Raw genomic sequence first — 21,054 nt, 5'->3', positions numbered from 1 at the left:
TTATAAATTATAATCACCAGGAATTCATTTGGCCCTGGTTATAAATTAGGCATTGGGAAAAATCCAATTAATATAATTTCCAAAAGTCCCTACCATTTTAGAATGAAGTGCAAAGTCACTAGAAGAAACTGACTTCCTAGATGCTGAACAATGAATACACTTTGGTGAAAGTCAGCATTTAAATCTAAAATGTGCTCAGTGGCATTTGGAGGTAGAAGAGTACTTGGGTTCCATTTCATAGTACAGGTTGAGCAACCCTGATCAACCTGAGACCCAAAATCTACAACATTTAAAGCAGTAATTTTATACCATCAATAGAAAAATCCATACTTAACCTCTTGTGATGAGTCTCAGTCACAATACGTACATGCTATAAATAGTATATAAAATGATAAGGCTACAGGTATATGCTATACATGAAACTTAATACATTTTGTATTTAAACTTGGATCTCATTACCAAGATATCATATTAAGTACAAGATCACTTCTGGGTCCAAGTACTTTGGGTAGGGGATGTTTGACCTCTATTTTAGAGTTAGGAAGTACTAACAAAGTAGTTTTACAATATCGTGATGTCCCTGCTTCATTCACCCCGTGAACATAGAATCATAAAACTATCCTGAAATGCCTATTTAAAATCCAGACTCTCAGGGCTGGTGAAATGGCTCAGTAGCTAGGAACACTGGCTGCTCCTGCAGAGGGCCCAAGTTTGGTTTCTGGTACACATGTGTCCACTAACAACTGTCTATGAATCCAGTTCCATTTGGATCCAAGTCCCTCCTCTGACCTCCACAGGTACAAGGTACTCATGTGGTACACATTTATACATTTATTCAGGCAAAACACTCATAATATAAAAATAAACTAATCTTTTACAAAACAAAATAAAATAGATTGACTGATCCCCTGCAGACCTACTACAGTAGACTCTATAGGGGAGGAGGGGCCTGGCCTCTGTATTTTCAACAGGGGCTTAAGAGGATGTTTCAAGTGTCACTATGTACTTGCCCCATATAGTACACTGGAATTGCAAGGTTTACTACCATTATATATGCTCACCCACTGTCAAATTCAATTTTCAACTTAGCAATTTCTAAAGGATCACTACTTCTCTCTAAATGGTGAGTTTATTGTTTCTTCTGTGTTTTGTCTATATGTTGTCAATGAACATGGAATATATCTTAAATAGCTGCAGCTCTTCATAGCATTCTAGATATTTCTACGGGGTAGAGGTGGGCATTGGATGCTATAGTTTACTCCTATGATTTCTGTAAGTGCCTTTAAAAAGAAACTTAACTCCAGGCAACATAGCCAGAATCTGAGTAGTAAAATATGTGGGGGTTTTTTGTTGTTGTTGTTAATCACACCATAACAATTATTTTTCGTGAATTGTTTTTATAAGCTTGTTCATCTTTCATTTTCTTTTTTCTTTTTTTTTTCCCAAGGCAAGGTTTCTTTGTGTAGCCTTGGCTGTCCTGGACTTGCTTTGTAGAACAGGCTGGCTTTGAAGACACAGCAATCTACCTGCCTCTGCATCCCGAATGCTGGGATTAAAGGCGTGCACCACCACCACCCGGATTCACCTTTCATTTTCTGTATTAAATCTCAATGGCATAATGAACATTAAAAAAAACCTCGGGCATTTTTAGGGCATTTTTCTATTGTAGTGCTAAACTAACAAAGCTACAAATCCTAAACATTTTTTAAAATAAGAAAAATGTGATCACACAAAAAGTTGTTCCATCCATTCACTTTTCTATAGCTTTCAAAGTAGTCTTGTATTTTCAATACAGGTAATTTGGTCTGTTGCCAGAAAATGACTTGCTGACTAAAGAATAACCAGAAAAGGGAAAAAATGCAGCAAAAGACAAAGAATGAACTGTGAAGGAAAAGGTGTTTATATAGAAATCTCAGGAAATAACATCATTACTAACTAGTTTCCAAAACTAATAAACAATTTTGGTTCTCTGAGAGAACAGTATGGAGAAATAAGAAATTGGGGCAAACATAGAGCAAAAAACATTGTGTATTTGTAGTCATCTCAGCAAGTGAATTACCCCAGACAATGATGTGGGCCAATTTATCACAAAGGGCACTGTAATTTTCCCTATGACTGTTTTGCTGTAACATTCTTTAAAAGCAATTTTCAAAGCACATGAAAAATAGAGGTCCTTCTAATTTAAAGAGAAAACAAATGCCACAGTAAAATGCATATGAAAGTTCTTACTTCTTCCTCTCAGAGCCTAATATCCTAAACAAATCTTTAAAGTATTGTGGGACGCGGACCACCACATTCTCCGAAGGACCGATGTCTTTCAAGTGTGGGTAGAGTCTGGTATCAATGACCTTCTTGATATAGCTCAGCCAGTCAAACTGAGGATAGAGAGAACAGATGAAACCTATGTTAGGGCAGCAAGTAAGAGGAAAGGCACTCAAATAAAGTAGACTGATGAGCATAAGTCATTCTGTCCAAATCATTAAAGATGAGACTGGTCGTCATTCACTTATCCAGAAGCCAAACTCAGTTCACTGCCACTCAGACCCTTCATCAAAAGTGGAGCTTGTGTTCTGAATCAGGGTTCTGGAAGAATAGACACTCTTGGGGGTTTTTTGTTTGTTGTTTGTTTGGTTTGGTTTTGATTTTAGTTTTTCAAGACAGGGTTTCTGTGTATCCTGTGCTGTCCTGGACTTCCATTGTAGACCAGATGGCCTCGAACTCACAGAGATCCACCTGCCTCAGTTGCCTCTGCCTCCCGAGTGCTGGGATTAAAGGCATGTGCCACCTCGTCCAGTGAATAGACACTCTTGTGTGTTAATATATGATGCACTCCCTTGGCTGCTGGAGCCCTTTTCTCCCTCCATCTTCTCTCTATCTTGTTACTTCATCCCATGCCCATCTTTTCTTCTAGCTTAGTTCATTCCTCTAATCCCTTACACTCCCTCACCATTCTCTATCTAACTCTCATATTCCTCCTGTTCTTCCCCTAAACACAGACCCAGATGCCTCCACACACTATTAAGCTTCTCCCCTACTCCAGGAGAAAAACACACCTCCTTTCTATAGAACATCATCTTGTGTGTCTTTAAACAAAATGCTGCTTGGTTCTTTGTATTGGCTTCCCTAAAGGCCATTATCCAACCTGTTACTTGCCTAGCACCCATTTCCCTGCTTCTTGCCATACAGCAGGCATGGCCACATGACCCAATTCTACTCAGAATTAAAAGTAAGCCATATAGGAAGATTCTGAAAGGGGACATTTTTGTTTACCCTAGTAAAATAAACAAGTCCGGTGGGATGGTGAGTTCTTCCCCCTTCTCCTTGCCTTAATGTGGAGCTACAGTGCTCACTTTGTAACCATGTTATCAAAATGAAGTCAAAAAGCCCAAGCAGGGTAAAATGTAACCATAAAGCCTGTATAGTGTTAAACAGCTGGACCAATACCAACTAGTGTCCATGGCTATGTTGTCAAAAAAAATGATCTTACAGTTTTAAGCCACTGTCAGAAAACTTTTTGTATTTCCGACAACTGAAGAAATCCCATTGCACACACACGGATATTTTATGTGATAATTTTGAAAAGAATGATGATAATCAAAGTGATGAATAGTAAGATTTACTAAGCTAACTATTATACTCAGATGAAATAGAATCACTTGTAAAATATCAGGAAACAGGAATTTTTTGGTAGAGAGTTTTCACCAACCTGGGGAATCATACTGCTGAGCTCTGAAATGTTCATTTTGTTATACATAGCCTCGCTGGTTCGGTTTTCATGCGGAATCATTATCTGTTAAAAGGAGATTTGGGTTATTTTATTCAAATGAAACACTTATTATTGGATGACTGCTTTTCACATGTGCCAAAACATCTGTATATCGTTATCAACTTTTGCAAGACTTTGGTGTGATAACCAGCTGTGGGGAGAAATTTTTTTTTAAAAAAAACAGCATTTTAGGCAGGATTAAGAAAATAAAAGAAACTTATGTACCTTTTTCCAATGAGAAATAATGTCCCCAGTACAAAAAGTTCCCAGAATGCCCTTTTCCTCTACCATGTGGATGAGTCAAGCCCATTGCTGGCTGTTTTGACAGTTAAACTGAAGTTGCACAACTAAGGTCAACATTCCATGTTTAACTATGGTCTCCTGACAATGACCTCAATTCCTTCACCTCTAGGAGAGAATGCCAAGTGACAAAAAGGAGTCTGTATACATATCATTGGCACCTGTGATTATTTTCTCTGACCTCAGATTTCCCACTGCAGGAAGTATGAATTTGATCACCACCTAGGCAGACATTTCACAAGCTTCTGGCCTCTACCATGTTTAATCTAGGAACTGCAACAGTGACTCTTCCTCGAGTCATCTTAATCACTTCCATTGTTCAATGCCCTTAGCTCCCTTTTTCAGGTCATCACCTTGCTTTAGGGCCTCCTGTTGTTCTATTCCCTTGAATTCTAATGCCTTCTTCTCCTACCTCACCTACAAGTCTTTTATCCTCTACCTCCTGCCCGTGATCATCATCTCCATGGCATGGACTTTACCTGAGCTTTATATTCTCTAACGATCCTTTACATTTGAACTGCATTTGGTACCAATCACCAGTGCCACTCCATGGACAAGTCCTCTCTCTCCTCCAGGATCCCAGACCAGGACAGCATGGGTGCATAGCTATCTTTACTTATTTGGATTTGATGGTGCTTCTTCCGCTTCTCAGCCAATGAAACTTTACTAAGACTGTGTATCTTAGTAACTTTGGCTGTGCCTAGTCACCTAAAACTAAGGGAATGAGAGGAACATTCCTAACCAGTCGAAAATCCACCACCACAGATATTTCAAGGCAAAATCACAGGAGCTGAATGGCAGGCAATTACCTCTCTCTTCAAAGTGCTTCAGTGCCTTAATGTCTCCCTCCCCACTCTCCATCAGAGAGGAGACAAGTCCCTCACAGTTTCCTTGCTGTTCCTGCATTCTAAACATTGCCTCAAAGGATTTCTACATATCTCCTCCTTCTACTTCTCCTTTCCCAACTCCAGGTTGAAGCCCTTTGGCCTCGAAGCTGTTTTCAGCTCTCTAGCAGCTGCTCCTCTCCATACAATGATTTGTCACTTCATTTACCCTCACAACAATTTTCAGTCTTACTTCAGCCCAGCTGTTTTCATATTTCTTTTTGGTTTAACTCCCAGGCTCAAGGCAAGGCCTTCTATGATTTTTATCACACCTTCAGTTCAAATTAGTACTCTTGGGCCTCCTATTTACTTTGAAAGGGAATCCAGAATCCAGACACCCTTTAGACATGGCTTATAGGCATATCTCCAACAGTCTTCACAACTGTTTTAAAGTGATATTGGGGCTCATTAAGAATATGTTTTAATATAGAGTGAAGTGGAAAGACACAGAGAGAAAAATATCTTAAGAAAGGGGCAGTATAATATGCCCTAGAATAGACACAGGCTTGATAAAAGAGTTTTCAACACGAACTGGGAGGGTACACATTTGCACAGTGCATGTATATATGTCAGAGCACAACTTTGGGTACTGGTCCTCACATTCTATGTTGTTTGAAGCAGAGTTTCTTTTTTTGTCTGCCACTGCACTACAAGGCTGGCTGGTCCATGAGCTTCCCATCTCAGAGTAGAAGCACTAAGGTTATACACATATCCCACTACTCCTGGGTTTACATAGGTTCTGGGAAGTCAAACCCTGGTCCTCATGCTTGTACAGCAAGTATTTTACCTACTGAGTCATCAATCCAGCCCCTAAAAAAAAACCTTTGTGCTGTGCATAGGGATTTAGAGAAAGATATCATTTGCACTGGATAGCATCACTAGAAGGGGAGACCTACTTCCTCAGCCCTAATCTTCTAGCCGACTCCATAACTCAACATACCACTACCCATTTACAGAACACAAAAGCAATAAACACTTGAACCTCAGAATGTTTAGCAACTTCCATATAAAAGATCGCCAAGGTCTCCTACAAGCAAATGTCACCAAATTTATTCTCTCTGAACATGAAGACATTTAGGGATTTTATACATTGGTTCTTGTAGAAAGCAGTCATACTATAAATAAAGCTAACTATTTAGGATTTGTCATTCTCCAGCAAATTGGTTTTCACTCCCCTCCCCTTTTTGTCTCTAACATAAGCCAGAAAGAATTTTAAGCTGATTTACTCAGAATATAGTATATGACACAGTGACAATCATTAAAGCAATAAAAATGGGGGGGGGGAATGAAAGGCCAGGCACCACTGGGCATGATGGCACACACCCTTAATCCCAGAACTCTAGAAGGCAGAGGCAGTTAGATATCTGTGAATTCCAGGTTATCCTCATCTACCTAGGAAGTTCTAGAACAGTTGGGGCTACATAGTAAGACCTTGTCTTGGAAAAAAAGAAAATAATGTCAAAGTGAAGAATAATAGGCCTGGGCTGGAGAGATGGCTCAACAGTTAAGAGCACTGTCTGTTCTTCCAAAGGTCCTGAGTTCAATTCCCAGCAACCATATGGTTGCTCACAATCAGCTATAATGTGACCTAATTCTGTCTTGGAGAGCCCTGTATAGATAAGAAAGAAAGAAAGAAATATTTTAAAAAGGAATAATAGGCTAATAAAGCACAGGCAAGGCAGCTTTAAAGTTTAAGGTGTACCCTATACAGTTGTATGCATCAAACTCCATATCCAATATTGATAAACTTCTCTGAGTCCAAACTTTATCAGTTACTCTGAGTATTGATGATACAAAAAAGTAGGTGGGGGTTAAAATTACCTTCTAGGACTTGGGGTATAGCTTAATGGTAGCATATATACTTAGCATGTGTACATTCAACCCCCAGCACCACAAAAAAGGGAATCCCAACTCTCAATGAAATCAGCATTTATTGAACATCTGTCTTCTATTTGAACCATACAAAATTTTCTCTGGGAAATGGTTTCCTTACTGGCATTCTTTAACCACAGTGGAGTAGCACATAAACATTGAATAGGCTTAAACCAGAGAAGTGGAAAGAATGAGAAGCTCTTAATTCCTGCAGTGCTTCTTTTTACTTCCCAAAGAGGATGCTATTACCACCACCTTGGATCCAAAGGGCAATGACACAAAAGGTTACCATTTGGTTGCAATTTATGTTTTCATTCAGCATGTACTGTTCTCAAAATAAGAAAAAAAAAAAAAAAAACGAGCATGGAAAAAAAAGGTAAGAAAAAAAGGGTTTGCACTAAAACTTACCTCTGCTATCTTAATTTCCAATCTAATCACTGATTTCATGTCATGTTCAGCTCGAGATCTATTAGCTCCTAAAAGCACAGCAGTGTCCACCATGAATTTGTAAAGGGCATCTCGATACTGTAAGAGATAAAGAAGCAAGTGGCCATGACAACAGCTTGGTAGGAAGTATATTTTAGAGTTATGGAAGAGCAGAAACAGTAGGTGAAAATAAGCTTCCTTCATTTTCACTCTGTACTCGGAGGATGATAGCAGCATTATGCAATGCCAGCCACCTACCTGCCACATTGAGAGGAAAAATAAGAGTGATGAGTGCATGGGTACTATTTCTGTGACAGATAGAGTTGCCTGAGCATCAAACATCAAGAAAACTAGTTTTCTGATAACTGGTGATATTATGGATAAAAGAAACAGCTCCAAATGAGTCCAGAATTGAAAGATAAAGGTCAGGTGTCTCCTTCCCAGGCAAGTGATGCTTTAATAAAGTAATGGGAAAGAACTGTTTCTAAAAGCAGAGGACCTGATCCATGAACACTAATGCGAAGTGGGATTTATTCCCATCCAGATCCATTTAGCCAGCTTCACAATAAGAAATAAAGGATGATTACAGTGATTGGAGTCCTGTGTCTTTTCAGTTTCCATAGAGTTCTCCTCCCTGGCTCAGGGAGAAAAAAGGAGATATGATGATGACAAACCTAGCAACTATCAAATACAGAATTCATCTCTAAGGTACAACATGACCCTGTAAGTTATTCTTACTGTGTGACTGACCTTAAGACCTATGTGTTTCTTGGTAGATAGCCAACCTTTTAATAAATGAAATTCAGTCAGCAAGCCTTGCTAATGGTCTTAATTGGAAAGAATGCTTTGCCCTTCCCAAGTCTACAAAAAAAGGTATTCAGCTACCTCAGTACACATGCAAGGTGGCTCACTAGGCAGGCTATGCATATTATGGAGAAAGGCATACAAATGAAAAACTAAATAATGCTTGAGTCTGTTTCTAAGTGTATGCTCTAGTGGTGGAGACAAACATGTAATAGCTATAATATGAGGCAAGCAAAAATATTTCTTAATAAAGCCACTGTATGTATGAAAGCTGAAGAACCAGAGTATTCCAGCCCAGAAAATGTGGAGATATACCATTTGAGGGGGTTGAGAATGCCCTGTCCATTGGGTAGATCAGAGTAGGGGTTCAATGTTACTACTTGTACTGTCTTTGGTTAGTGCAATAGTTTGAGCAGACCTCCCCTGGGCCCTGATCCACCCATCATGATGTTCTTCTTGTAGGTTTCTAGGACCCTCTGGATCCTTCTGTTTCCCCATTCTCCTATATTTCTCTTACCTAGAGTCCTAGAAGCATGTCCTCACATCTATCCCAATCTCCTGGTAAGTGAAGACTTTTGTGGTACATGCATTTTGGGCTAGTGCTCAATTATAAGTGAGTATATACCATGTGAGTCTTTCTGATTCTGGGTTAACTCACTCAGTATGATCATTTCTAGTCCCATCCATTTGTCCACAAATTTCAGAATTTCCTTGTTTTTAATAGCTAGTAGTATTCCATAGTGTAAATATACCCAGTTTTTTTTATCCATTCGTCAACTGTGGGACATTTAGGCTTTTTCCAGGTGCTGGCTGTTATGAAAAAGGCTGCTATGAACACACATGCTGGTGAGGACATGGAGAAAGAGAGGTTTGAGAACAGTAAAATAAGAGTCCTTCTCTTGGAGGAAGAACAAAAACAGGTAAGCTGTGACAGATGGGCTGAAAGCAAACAATGATAAGACCTTTTTCAAAGGAATTTAGACTCTAGCTGAAGAGCAAGACATATCAGGAGTCGTGGCAGGGGCACAGAACACAGCAAATAGTACTAAAGGGCTAGTGAAGTGAAGGGGGTTACTGATAATTATGAACCACTGTAGTTAAGGCAAGAGTGGACAGAAATGTGATCTGCGACAGTACAAATGGAAAGGAGGGACTAGGTGCTTGGAGGAAGGATTCCTTTTAAAGGTAGTATTTATTACTTGGGCTTGACTAACTACTTATAGGGAGAGGAGATGATTTCAAGCCTGGTTTCCGAGATCACAGCAGAAGCAAAGGTTTCCTACTCTGGAATATTTGAATCAAGAAGAAAACTTGACAACCTTCTTTGATAAGTGTCCTGTGCCTGAAAGACGCCTAAGATACAGAGGTTACCAGCACTGACTCAGGAGACCTGGGCATGAGGCACAAGGCTTGTTTAGATGGGTTAACAAAATTTAAAAGTTAACTGGCCCTGCCCAGTGTCCAAGAAACTACCTGTGTTTCCAAGCTAAGTCTAGAATTCTAACGTGATCTAACCTAATTCTGTTTCTAATTAACCATCAGTAACCCAGAGCACATGCTAAAAATCCCAGTCCTCGTCTTGTCTGATAAATCAGAATCACTGCAGCTTGATCCACACTGTAAGTTTTCAAAGAGATATTTTAAGCCAATGCAACTTGAGTATTCTTCAGTTTGGCAAATGATAATGAATGATTTGTACTTCTAAGGACTGGCTGTAAGCTCATATCTTGGTTATTTCATTTGCATATGCTCTCTCTTCATCTAGGTGATGATGTCACTGAACAAGAAACTTATACAACTTTGATGTTCCTAATTCTGCAAGATAGGAAGGAGAGTTGTCTTCTAAACCAGTGGGTTTTCAACCTTCCTGTTGCTATAACCCTCTAGCACTGTTCCGTAGGTTGTAATGACCCACCAACCAAATTATTTTGTTGCTACTTCATAGCTGTAATTTTGATACTTTTATGAATCATAACATAAATATCTGATATGTAGGACATCTGACATGCAACCAACTACTGGCCTAAACGCAAGGTCTCTGCTTCCCGCACTGGAAATGTGCTCAGTGAAGTTATGATGCTAATTTTCAGAAAGGAAGCAGGAATTTTAAAGCAATTGATGGACCAAACAGTAGCCAGACAAGACAGGTAGTTGAACATGAGTAAAACTCACAGATTTGGCTTCAGTACTGTTATCCAAGAAGTCTTCCCTCACAGCCAGGGAGAGTGTTGCTTGGTCCAGCTGTTAAAACAAAAGCAGAAAGCATGTTATTGACATTTTAAACTCTTATGTACCATGCAAACAAGAGCTGTGGGCTCAATGGCAGCCCAGCTATATTTTGGGTTTGTGTCATTATCACAAAAAAAAAAAGTTCACTCCATTCAGAAACTGCATGCAGATCGATATTGAGAGACCTAACATGTGAGAGACCTGCTCTCTTCTTTTCTGATTTGTGCTTTCTGTCTTTGAGGTTTCACCAACACTGAATAGTACTAAGGCTCCTTGAGTTGGAATAGATAGGAGAGATTATCTGATAAAAGAGAATTCATGATTTTCTCAAGGTCACATGGTTGGACAGATCCCATAGTAAAACCACCTTCTGCAGTGCTTTGAGATGCCTATCTGGTTGGAGCTGATGTATTCGACTTTCTTCCTCCCTATCTCAAAACAATGTTGTTGGTTTTTGTTTTGTTTTGTTTTGTTTTTTACTCAAAAAGAATCAACTTATAATTTTGAAAAATCTTTTCAAAAGATTGTGGCTTTTAGAACTTTCTTTGCAAAGTTAAGAATAGGTGATAGCAACACAAGTGATTATCAGACAACTTTAATCTCAAGTATTTTATCCCTTTTTATATGTAAAATCTATATAAAATTACAATTTTCCATGAAAATCCCCTTCACATGCAGCAAAGTATATAAAAGGCAAAGCTTTAGTGGTGCTATTATAAAATTTAAGGAAATACTGGTGGTTTTTTAAGTAAGATGCATTCAAAATGTCCTTGTGTGTATTGCTAATTGGCTTAAAACAATGATGGGACAGGCCATCCTGGCTTCATCCTATTGCAATTCCCAATTTGCCATTGTTTATTCTAAAAAAATAAGTAAACCAGAATCATAAAACAAAATATTTTGATTAAGACGCTTTGGCTTTCAATTAAATTTGGATCATTCAGTGACTCTTGTGAGCTTCAGTCTCAGAAGAAAGGGAACTACACAGATAATAGCAAGAAAGTCATAGGTTCCTCTCATAAAATGACGTGAAACCCACGAAAAGCAAAAGTTTGGATAATTCAACTGAGGTTACCAGACCTTTTATAAACCTTCATATTGTTATGGTTGCTAGGGAACATTTTAAATACACCAATGCATTGAATAAGGTCAGACAGCTAAATCTCATTAGAAACACACAAACTCCCGAGGCAAAGTCTTTCTTAAGAAACCCACACCAATACATGGTATTTTTTCTGGTTTTTAAAGTTCTTGCATTTACAACTGATTTCCAAAGAAATGAAAATGTTCATCGCAGCACTTGAGAGATACACGGACTGGCAATTCAGACCAGTCTGGGCTACATATAAGATGATAGTCTGGGCTATCGTGTATGTGTGTGTGTGTGTGTGTGTGTGTGTGTGTGTGTGTGTGTGTGTGTGTGATTTTAGGACATCAGATACATTGAACTGAAATTGGATTTTTATCGAAATACAATTAATATGCCAATTATAATAAAGTGTGTTAGGAGAGAAAGTAATAACACAAAAGAAACATCTGAAAAGTTTGATATAGAAAAATAAAAACAAAAATTAAAGAAACTCCGTTTCTAAGAGAATTTATGGTTGGTATCATGAGTTTGGCTGAGAGCCAGAAAAATGCAGGCCATGGAATACCAATGACTTTGAGTTGTCTTATACTAGGACAACCTTGACCATCTAAACAGTCTTTTGAGATCACACATCCCACTTTTTCATTGTCCCTTAAATCCTCATTCTTCCTCTCACCAAGCATAAGACAAACATAAGTACATGCAGCAGGGTGATGCTTTAGAAGGTACATTTCTGTTGTCCCTTGTAATTTTATCTCCCATTGAAATGTATAGCAAATCTCTACCATCTTGACATAGGGAAGCTTTTCCAAAGACCAGTGTGTGAGTCAACCTGCATGCATATCTTGAGGATGGAGACATATCTGCCCATTGAAAGGAGTAAATTTTTCTATACCAGAGGCACCATATCCTCTTCTAACACTAAAGTGGGTACATCCTCAAGGTCAAAGATTAGGCTGACTAAGGAAAATGTCTGATTCTTATGCAACCAAATCATAGGCTCAAATTAAAATGAAGCTTTCTTTAAATGGTCCTGGTCAGTTGATGGACCATGTTTCAAGAGAAGAGAGCCTCTTGTCATATGTCACTGTTGACCAGTATCTACTGCAGAAACAAACTTCAAGTCATCTAAGCCAAATAGCAACAATGACAAGTAAATGATAATTTAATCTTCCTTGCCCACAGATAAAATGGGGCTCAAGAGAGATGAACTAACACACACAAGGGAAATAAGGAACTCTCAATGCTAAACTGAGAGCCTCAATGTCCTTGACACAAGAGCCAATGCTTGTCAACACACTAGTGTTTTCCAAACTATGTATTAACAATTAAATTGTATATGTAATGTGTGTGTGTGTGAGTGTACATGCATGCATATCCTGTAGTATACATGTAGAAGTCAGAGGACAACTTATAGGAAAGAATTCTCTCCTTCCAGGAAGTGGGTTCCAGGTACTGAGCTCGCCGCATCACCAGTCTTATCAGAAAGCACCTTTACCTGCTTAACCATTTCACGGGCCCCTAGAAATTTAAAACTTACAAAATAGCCAATGCATCTGCACAAGTTCTAGAATTTTGCAGCCACCAATACATGACCTCTGATACATGACCTCTGTTGTCAGGTTCATTAGGTTTCACACAGATCTCAGAACAAAATTGTCCCTACCATCTCTAGACACATGCTTAACTCTGTTTCATTACTATGAAAACTGTAGCTCTATGTTGTTCCAGGGAAGAGGTTAATTCGGATGTGTGAACATTCACTCATGTAATTTGGTACAAACAGGGAGAGAACTAAAGCCAATGTGAGCTGTACTCAAATGCCAAGCAGTGCTTAAACACTTCAGCTTGGAACAAGTTGCCATCTTGGCAAAAGAAAGCAATAATAAGTACACAATTGCCTCCTTACATTTGGAAAGTATTCTATTATTGACAGTGTTTGTAGTACCAGTATAATTGAATATTAAGTGTGCAAGGCAAGCTGTCACTGTGTTCCTCAGCCTCCGTTATTTTTCTATAAATTGGCATTAAAAGTGGACACTGAATTACTTTTAAGGGTTTTGTTTCTTGTTTCTGTGCTTTTGGCACAAAGTCTTTGGTGATGGTGTGTTATTCCTGACTGGTATCAAGAGGCACAAAATATCTGTTTTCCTCATTTTTACCAATGCTACCACTGATGGCTGAGTTCTAGTAACATCATTGCATGAATTTTCAAAATGTTCAGCTGACCGTTTTAGTAGCTGTTGGTAATAGTTTCCCAACTCCATTGGCTCTTCAAGAATTAAATAGTAGTTACCTAACCCGTTATTTCTCATTTTTAAAACATTTTAATTATGCATATGTGGGATGGAGAGATATCTCAATGGTAAAGAGTACATAGTGTTTGCTCTTGTGGAAGACCTGAATTCAGTTCCCAGGATCCATATCTGTGGTTCAAAAACAGCTCCAGGTAATCTGAAGCCTCTGGCCCCCAAGGGCATCTGCATTCATATCATCATCATCCTCTCTCTCTCTCTCTCTCTCTCTCTCTCTCTCTCTCTCTCTCTCTCTCTCAAACACACACACACACACACATACACACTTGAACTATCAAAGATAAATATTTTTTAAATTATGATCAGATTTTTTTCTTTTTTAAATTTTATTAATTTATTCAGATTACAACTCAATTGCCATCCCATCACTTGTATCCTCCCATTCCTCCCTCCCTCCTGCTTTCACTCTATTCCCCTCCCCTAGGTCTATGACCGAGGGGGACCTCCTCCCCCACTATATGGTCATAGGCTATCAAGTCTCATCTTGGTAGCCTGCTTATTCTTTCTTTGAGTGCTACCTGCCTCCCCACCAAGGGGAGGTGGTCAAATATGGAGCACCAGAGTTCATGTCAAAGTCAGTCCCCACTCTCCACGTAACTGTGGAGAATGTCCTGTCCATTGGGTAGATCAGAGTAGGGGTTTGATGTTTACTACTTGTATGGTCATATTTATTTAAATGTATCTGTGTGTAGGTAGGCACCCAAGAGTGCAAACACACACAGAAACCAGAGAGTGCACCACATCTCCTAAATCTGGAGTTAAAGGCAGTTGTGAGGCATCTGACATTGGTGTTGAAAAACTCAGGTATCTGCAAGAAGAGTTAGTATTCAATGTTAAAATTTATTTATTTATTCGCTTTACATCCCTATCACAGCCCCCTCCCTCCTCTCCTCTGGTTCCATCTTCCCACCTTTTTCCCCCTCCCAGTCTCCTCAGAAAAGGGGAGTGCTCTTAACTACTGAGCTACTCTCAAGTTCCTCTCCTGAATTTTCAAGCTATGGGTCTCCTATAAATTGAGAATTTTGCCTCATTCCCTATTCATTTTCCCTGAAATCAATCAAATCCAGATTGTGGAGAAAATATAAAGGAGAAATAATCCAGCTTCTTTGGCAAATAAATGTGGTTTAAAAAAGCGAAGAGAAAGGTATGACTGCTATGGGTTAAATCAGACTTTAAAAGTGCACATGGGATTGATCCTTAATTTTAGCCTCAATCAAAATGCACTTGTTTCTGGTTGGGGTTTATTAAGGACACATTTGAGGGCCTGAGGGTATAACTTGATAGTAGAACATTTGCTTAGCATGCATTAGGTTCTATCTCCACCAGTACAAAAAAATGTTTGCTATAATCAGGAAAATTGAAAACTAACCATATATTAGATGTTAAGTATGAAAGAATGATTGCATTTTGGTTATGGTAAGACTTCTTCACATGGCAGAGGCAGGTAGATCTCTGTGAATTTGAGGCCAGCCTGGTCTACAGAGTGAGTCCTAGGACACCCAGGGCTATACAGAGAAATCCTGTCTTCAAAAAGAAATAATTCCCTCACATTAGCTCAGCAGTGAAGTACATTGCAAAGATACATTTTAGATATGCTGTAAAATGTTCCAGCCTCCAAAATGAAGTTTAGATAAAGCAAAAAAGCACAAAGGTGAGGGTATTGAACTTGGGTTCATAAATACATAGGAGTTTATTGTTCTGTTTTATTTTAGTTGTTAGTTTTATCCATGATAAAATATGAAAGAAATAGGTCAGCTATTTGGCTAGGTCCAGAAATAAGCAAAAAATAAAATCGTTACCATTTGCAATGATGCATTATTGTGTGACTCAAAACCATCTACCACGCCACAGAGGGTATAAATTACATTTGAATGACGGTCTCTTTCTTACTTTAAAACACCATCTAAAGTGTTTGGAAGGATATCATAATAGTTCTGCAATTGAGAATAATAATCTTAAAATCTGCCTTTAAAAACTGAGTACTCTATCCACTAGAACAGAGGCTGATTGGACTGCAACCAGCATTGTGTCTCAGATAATAGCATTACAAGATGGCTACTTCATCATCCAACACAGACACGCAGCTGTCTCTGGAGTGAGAATTCCTTCAACAGCCAAAGATCTTTCTTGGCACCTATCACTGTCTACACTAGAGGTCAGGCATCTCCAGCCTTCAGGCCAGCTCAGCACACAATTATGCCCATTCATCATCTAAAGCTGCTTTCCCCAGGTACAATGTTAATGCTCAAGAGTTGAAATAGAGACCAGACTGCTAGCAAAACCTCAAATATATACCATCTGTCCTTTTATTGAAAACACATTGCCCACCTCTTACATAACTCAAAAGAGAAACTCCATGGTTTTGATTTTGGAGAGTTGGCTTATGTTAGATGAATAAATACACTCTAGTCCTACAGTTTTAATATTGATAGATCATTAATATGTTCTGCTTTGACAAAGGGCAGATTAGGGTAGAAATCAATGTACAGTCACATCATTATTATCCTTCTATGGTAGAAGAAAAACACAGCAGGATAAATGCATAAAATGACTTGGGAAATGTCATTTGAATTCATACAACCCGCTCTCATTGATGAATATTTTGTGGTCTGTAATTTTCTGACAGCCTCCTAATTTTACCAATGCAATCCACCTCAGGGCATATCCAACTGATTCCTGCCTTTATGCTCATTCTCCCAGTAGGAAATGCGCTTAGAATAAATTCTGCTTTACCTTTTGAAAGGGAAGAGGACAGATGCAGATTGAACTTGACAATGGGGATGTAGGCGTGCACTCAAGTTGTTCCTGAAAGGGGAACAAGGAAATCTGGCATGTGTTCTCCCTTCTGTCAGAGAAATGAGGAGGTGAGGGAAAGAACAGAGTTCAGAAAGTCTTCCCTTCACACAGAAGACCCACAGACCTCTCCTGGCTGGAATTAACATGCTTGGAGAAGGTATCTGAGAGTGAGAGCATGGATCACTTAAAAGCCACACGGAGGGTTCCTGAAAGCCTGACAGTTTTCTGCTAAAAATCTACAATCTGCTAATCTTGGAGCAGGGCATAAGTCTAGCTTCCTAAAGCTCAGTTGAATTTTTACCTCACCCCTTCATTAGGCCAGTATGAATTTCTTTCTCTAGGAAAACACTCAAACTGCGCATGTAGTACAGTTGGCAGGGTTGTATCCTAGCATTCATGATGTGTGTAGTCTCCAGCACTGTATAAATCCTGTAATCTCAGTGCTCAGAAGGTAATGGCAGAGGGACTAGGAGTTCAAAGTCATCCTCTGGTACATAGCAAGTTTGATACCAGCCCAGGATACATGCATGCACATACACACAAACACACACACGCACACACACACACGCACATGTGCACGCATGCACACATACACACGTGTGTGTTCATAAATACATATTTTATTATTCTATTTTTATTTTAGTTGTTAGTTTTCTCCATGATTAAAAATATGAAAGAATTAAGTTAACTATTTAGCTTATTTCCATGTGAAAAATAAATAAGTGAAAAATAATACAGTTACCATTTGCAATAATGAATCATTGTGTGACTCAAAGTCATCTATATATATTTATGCATATATATGTATATAAATCATCCTAAAGGGCTAATCTTAGAATGAACAAACAGCCCTGGCTATACCTTCAAGATATGTTCATTGGATGCCTTGTCGTCAGGGGACACATACAAACGGATGAACACAGAATTGCTGTATTGACCACGGAATGTTGCAAGTGTTTGCAGTAGACTGAATTTTCTCTCTGACCAAACCCCTTCAGGACCAATATTAGCTTCAAGCACAGGCCAGCGAAAAGGTGAGTGCCGCAAGATGTGGAGCAGTGGCTTTGCATCTGCTTTTTCAATCGCTTCTGAAAGAGTAGATACAAAGGGCAAGTTAGAATTGTAAACAAGAAGCCAGGTGTGATGGTCCATGCCTCTAATCCTTGCACTTGAGAGGTCGAGGCTGGAGGATCAGAAATTGTAGGCTACCCCCAACTTCACAGATACTTCTCAAAGCCAACCTGGCTCCATGAGACCCTCACTCAAACCAATAACAAAAACGAATTGCAAACTGGATCACACCAAGCTAGAATGTGAAATTATCTTCTCAAGAGAAGATAACAGTTGAAACTTCAACTGTTAGGGAGAGGGTGAGAGAAGTGGAGTGGATTAGAATAACTACAGGGGTAGAACTACTGATCACACGTCCGTAAACCTGCTGGATGTTCTCTATAATGAAGATGGCCTTAATGGATAGAACCCAGTCAATGAATGAAATTAAGCCGATGGTACTTTATTATTTCCACCAAGGAATAACCCCAACTCAACAATATGATTCAGTTACAACAAGGATGCCCAAGTAGATTAGTGTTTCTAGCACACCAAACGACATCCCTAAATCCTAAATCGCTTAACACACATTTTAGAAGCACTGGCTTCAACTCTGCAAGGCCTCTAAGAAAACAGTTTGAGGCCTTTGTCTCTCAATAAGCATGTTATTTGCATAACAAAGTAGCCTGACATGCCTGGAGATCTAAATGTCACTAGGTTCTAGTAGTTTCTATGGAACATAAGTCTCGTAAGTATATGCTGTCTCAGACTTTTTCTTGGGCCATCACTGGCTTAGATATGGATTCACATTTTTGTACCAGATACAGTAGGGTTCCCCTGCTGCACTATCCAAATTTCTTATATAGTAACTGATACCAAATAATTCAGTGATGGAAATAATGGAGCTGGAGAGATGGCTCAGAGGTTAAGAGCACTGATTGTTCTCCCAGAGGTCCTGAGTTCAATTCCCAGCAACCACATGGTGGCTCACAACCATCTGTAATGTGATGCAATGCCCTCTTCTGGCCTGCAGGTGTACATGCGGGCAGAGCACTGTATACATAATAATAATTTTAAAAAAGAAAGAAAGAAGAGTATTTTCTTGGGGCTGGAGAGTGGCTCAGTGGCTAAGAGCACAGGGTGTCCTTGCAGAGGACCTGAGCTCAGTTCTTCACACAGTATATAACAGCATGTAACTCCAGCTCCAGGAGATTCTACAGTTTCATATGACCTCCACAGCCCACCTGTACTCATCCATTCACACACACATACCCACATACCTAATTATAAACATGAAATAGTAAAATCAACATGCCTTTACAAGATTGTTCTCTTCACCTCAACAACCATAAATTGACTAATGAAGAGTCATCAAAATACAGTCTTTGAGAATTCTTTATTGCCTAAATAACATCTTTAAATAGTAATAGAGTTTTAGTTCTCTCTACATTAACAATATTATTAAACATTAATAGAATTCGGGCATATAAGGATCATAAATATTTTATTTATTTCTTTTATTACTCACTCTCATTCATGCAGGAGGAATAAAGAATTTTGGCTTTCTGTACAGCTTCAATATCCCGTCTTCGGCTGACTGATTTCTCTAGAAGTGCTAGGAAGGTGAAAATAGGATTCATTAGCATCCACCTATATATGATGTCAAATGGAAGGTTAGCCTCCAGAAAATTAAATGCAAAGACTTTTGGAGTCATGCAGACAGCAGGAGAGATTCCAAGCTGTTTGGGATTCAAGTAAAAACAATTAAACATTCTCTTATCCAAGGTTCTCCAAACTCAGAAGAAACCTAAAGTTGAACTTCCATCTGAGACTAGACGTTCTGCAGGAGCTAATTTCTTCTACCACCTACATAAAAGGAAACAGACTTCATTTATTAAAGGACCAAAAATAACTGGATTCTGTCTGTTGTTTCTGTACCAAGTAATATTCTCAATGGAGGTAATTTCATCAGGGTCAAGTTTCTTAAGATGTTTTTCATAACTCAGCCTCTCAGGGAGGTCACGCAGAAAAAATTCCCATTACATGTTTTATTCAGTGTTTCATAAACATGTCATAGACATAAAAAAAAAAGTTGTTGCAAAAGGAAATAAAAAAGCAAGGTTGGAAAGCCTACCAAATGTGTCTGAAAATGTGCCCATTCATACATGCGAAGTCCTGAATATTCAAGTGAGGCCATGCCCAAAAACTGTTTGCCAGACCTTCTTGGAAGATTATTTTCTATTTATAAAATCCCTAATAAGAATGCTTGAAAGGCCAGACGTAGTGGCACAGACCTTTAATCCCAGCACTTGGGAGGCAGAGGCAGGCAGATCGCTGTGAGTTTGAAGCAAGCCCGGTTTACACTCCAAGTCCAGGACAGACAAGGCTACACAGAGAAACCCTATCTTGAAAAACCAAAAACAGAAAAGAAAAAGAAAAAAAAAAAGAATGTTTGAAGGTAAAAAAAAAAAAATAGCTGTCACTCTTCTTTCAAATAAGGAAAGAAGAAAGTCAGGACTCACTCAGTAGAAACAAATTTCTTCAAAGGAAAAAAATGAGTGGAAGGAGGGAAACAGGAGGAAGGATCCACTTTGAATTTGATTTGAGAGTATCAATTTACCAAAATGAAGCCAAGTTGATGATGGATCCCTATGGTGACTGTAGCCCCTTTGGCACTGCCTCTTTCCACTATGTAAATCTGCTGCTGACAGAGAACACACTTGACGGCCTCCAAAATCACAGTGGAATAGATGTTCCTATAACTCTCTGAAGAGCTTCAAGGCACAATGTTCAATGCTAATCAATTTTATAAATAATTACATATTCAAAAAACTGACTTCTAAAGTCAAGCTATACATTTCAAAAACTGAAACCCAAAGATCTTGTCCGGGTTTCTTTTTAAAGATTTTTTTTTCATTTCTGTGTGTGTCTTTGTGGGTGTGTATGGGCCTTGTTTGCAAGTGCCAACAACTTCAGGGTAACAGATTCCCTGAAGGCAGAGTTACAGGCTGTTGTGAGTTGGTCAATGTGAGGCTGAAGACTGAATTTGGGTCCTTAGATTTTATTTTTATAAGCACCTGTACATAAACCAAGCCCATGACTACAGAAGAGTTAGACAACTTACTCGAAAATAAAGGATATTTGGTTTGGGTCTTTTTTTTTGAACAAACAACATTCTCAAACCATGTCCACACATACTTCCAATCAAGCCCATCTCACATACCTTTCTGCCACATTTCTTCTTTAAGTTACAGCCATTAGACTATTGGAAAAACACATTTGGAAGTAAATAACCCAATTTTTATTTAGGGTTCTGATGATATTCCAATGTAATGAACACTGTGCAGCCTGCACACATGAGTGCCAGAAGGATGAAGACACAAGCCACTAAAATACCTGTGTGTGTTTCCAAGACATACTGTAGAAGAGGAGGACTCGTATATGTTGAACAGATCAATCCTAAAATCCTAGCCATGCATGAATATCAATAATTTACCCTGCTCAGAATTCTGGTTTCTGTAC

At 38.9% G+C, this 21,054-nt stretch overlaps 1 protein-coding gene across 1 annotated transcript in view; it reads right to left on the bottom strand.

The window, feature by feature from the left end:
- The window catches only part of Phex (phosphate regulating endopeptidase X-linked), a 208,194-nt gene that overhangs the window by 147,540 nt on the left and 39,600 nt on the right, over window positions 1–21,054 (bottom strand). Inside the window, exons 4-9 of the mRNA XM_051142004.1 lie at window positions 19,061–19,147; window positions 17,344–17,570; window positions 10,225–10,293; window positions 7,231–7,347; window positions 3,707–3,790; window positions 2,230–2,375 (exon numbers count right to left, since the gene is read on the bottom strand). Coding sequence (XP_050997961.1) covers window positions 2,230–2,375; window positions 3,707–3,790; window positions 7,231–7,347; window positions 10,225–10,293; window positions 17,344–17,570; window positions 19,061–19,147 — 730 coding nt within the window. The remainder of the gene's footprint in view (window positions 1–2,229; window positions 2,376–3,706; window positions 3,791–7,230; window positions 7,348–10,224; window positions 10,294–17,343; window positions 17,571–19,060; window positions 19,148–21,054) is intronic.

The sequence above is a fragment of the Acomys russatus genome, chromosome X (genome assembly GCF_903995435.1).
Source record: "Acomys russatus chromosome X, mAcoRus1.1, whole genome shotgun sequence".
Lineage (NCBI taxonomy): Eukaryota > Metazoa > Chordata > Mammalia > Rodentia > Muridae > Acomys > Acomys russatus.
The sequence above is the reverse complement of the archived record's forward strand: the minus strand, read 5'-3'. Positions and strand labels throughout refer to the sequence as shown.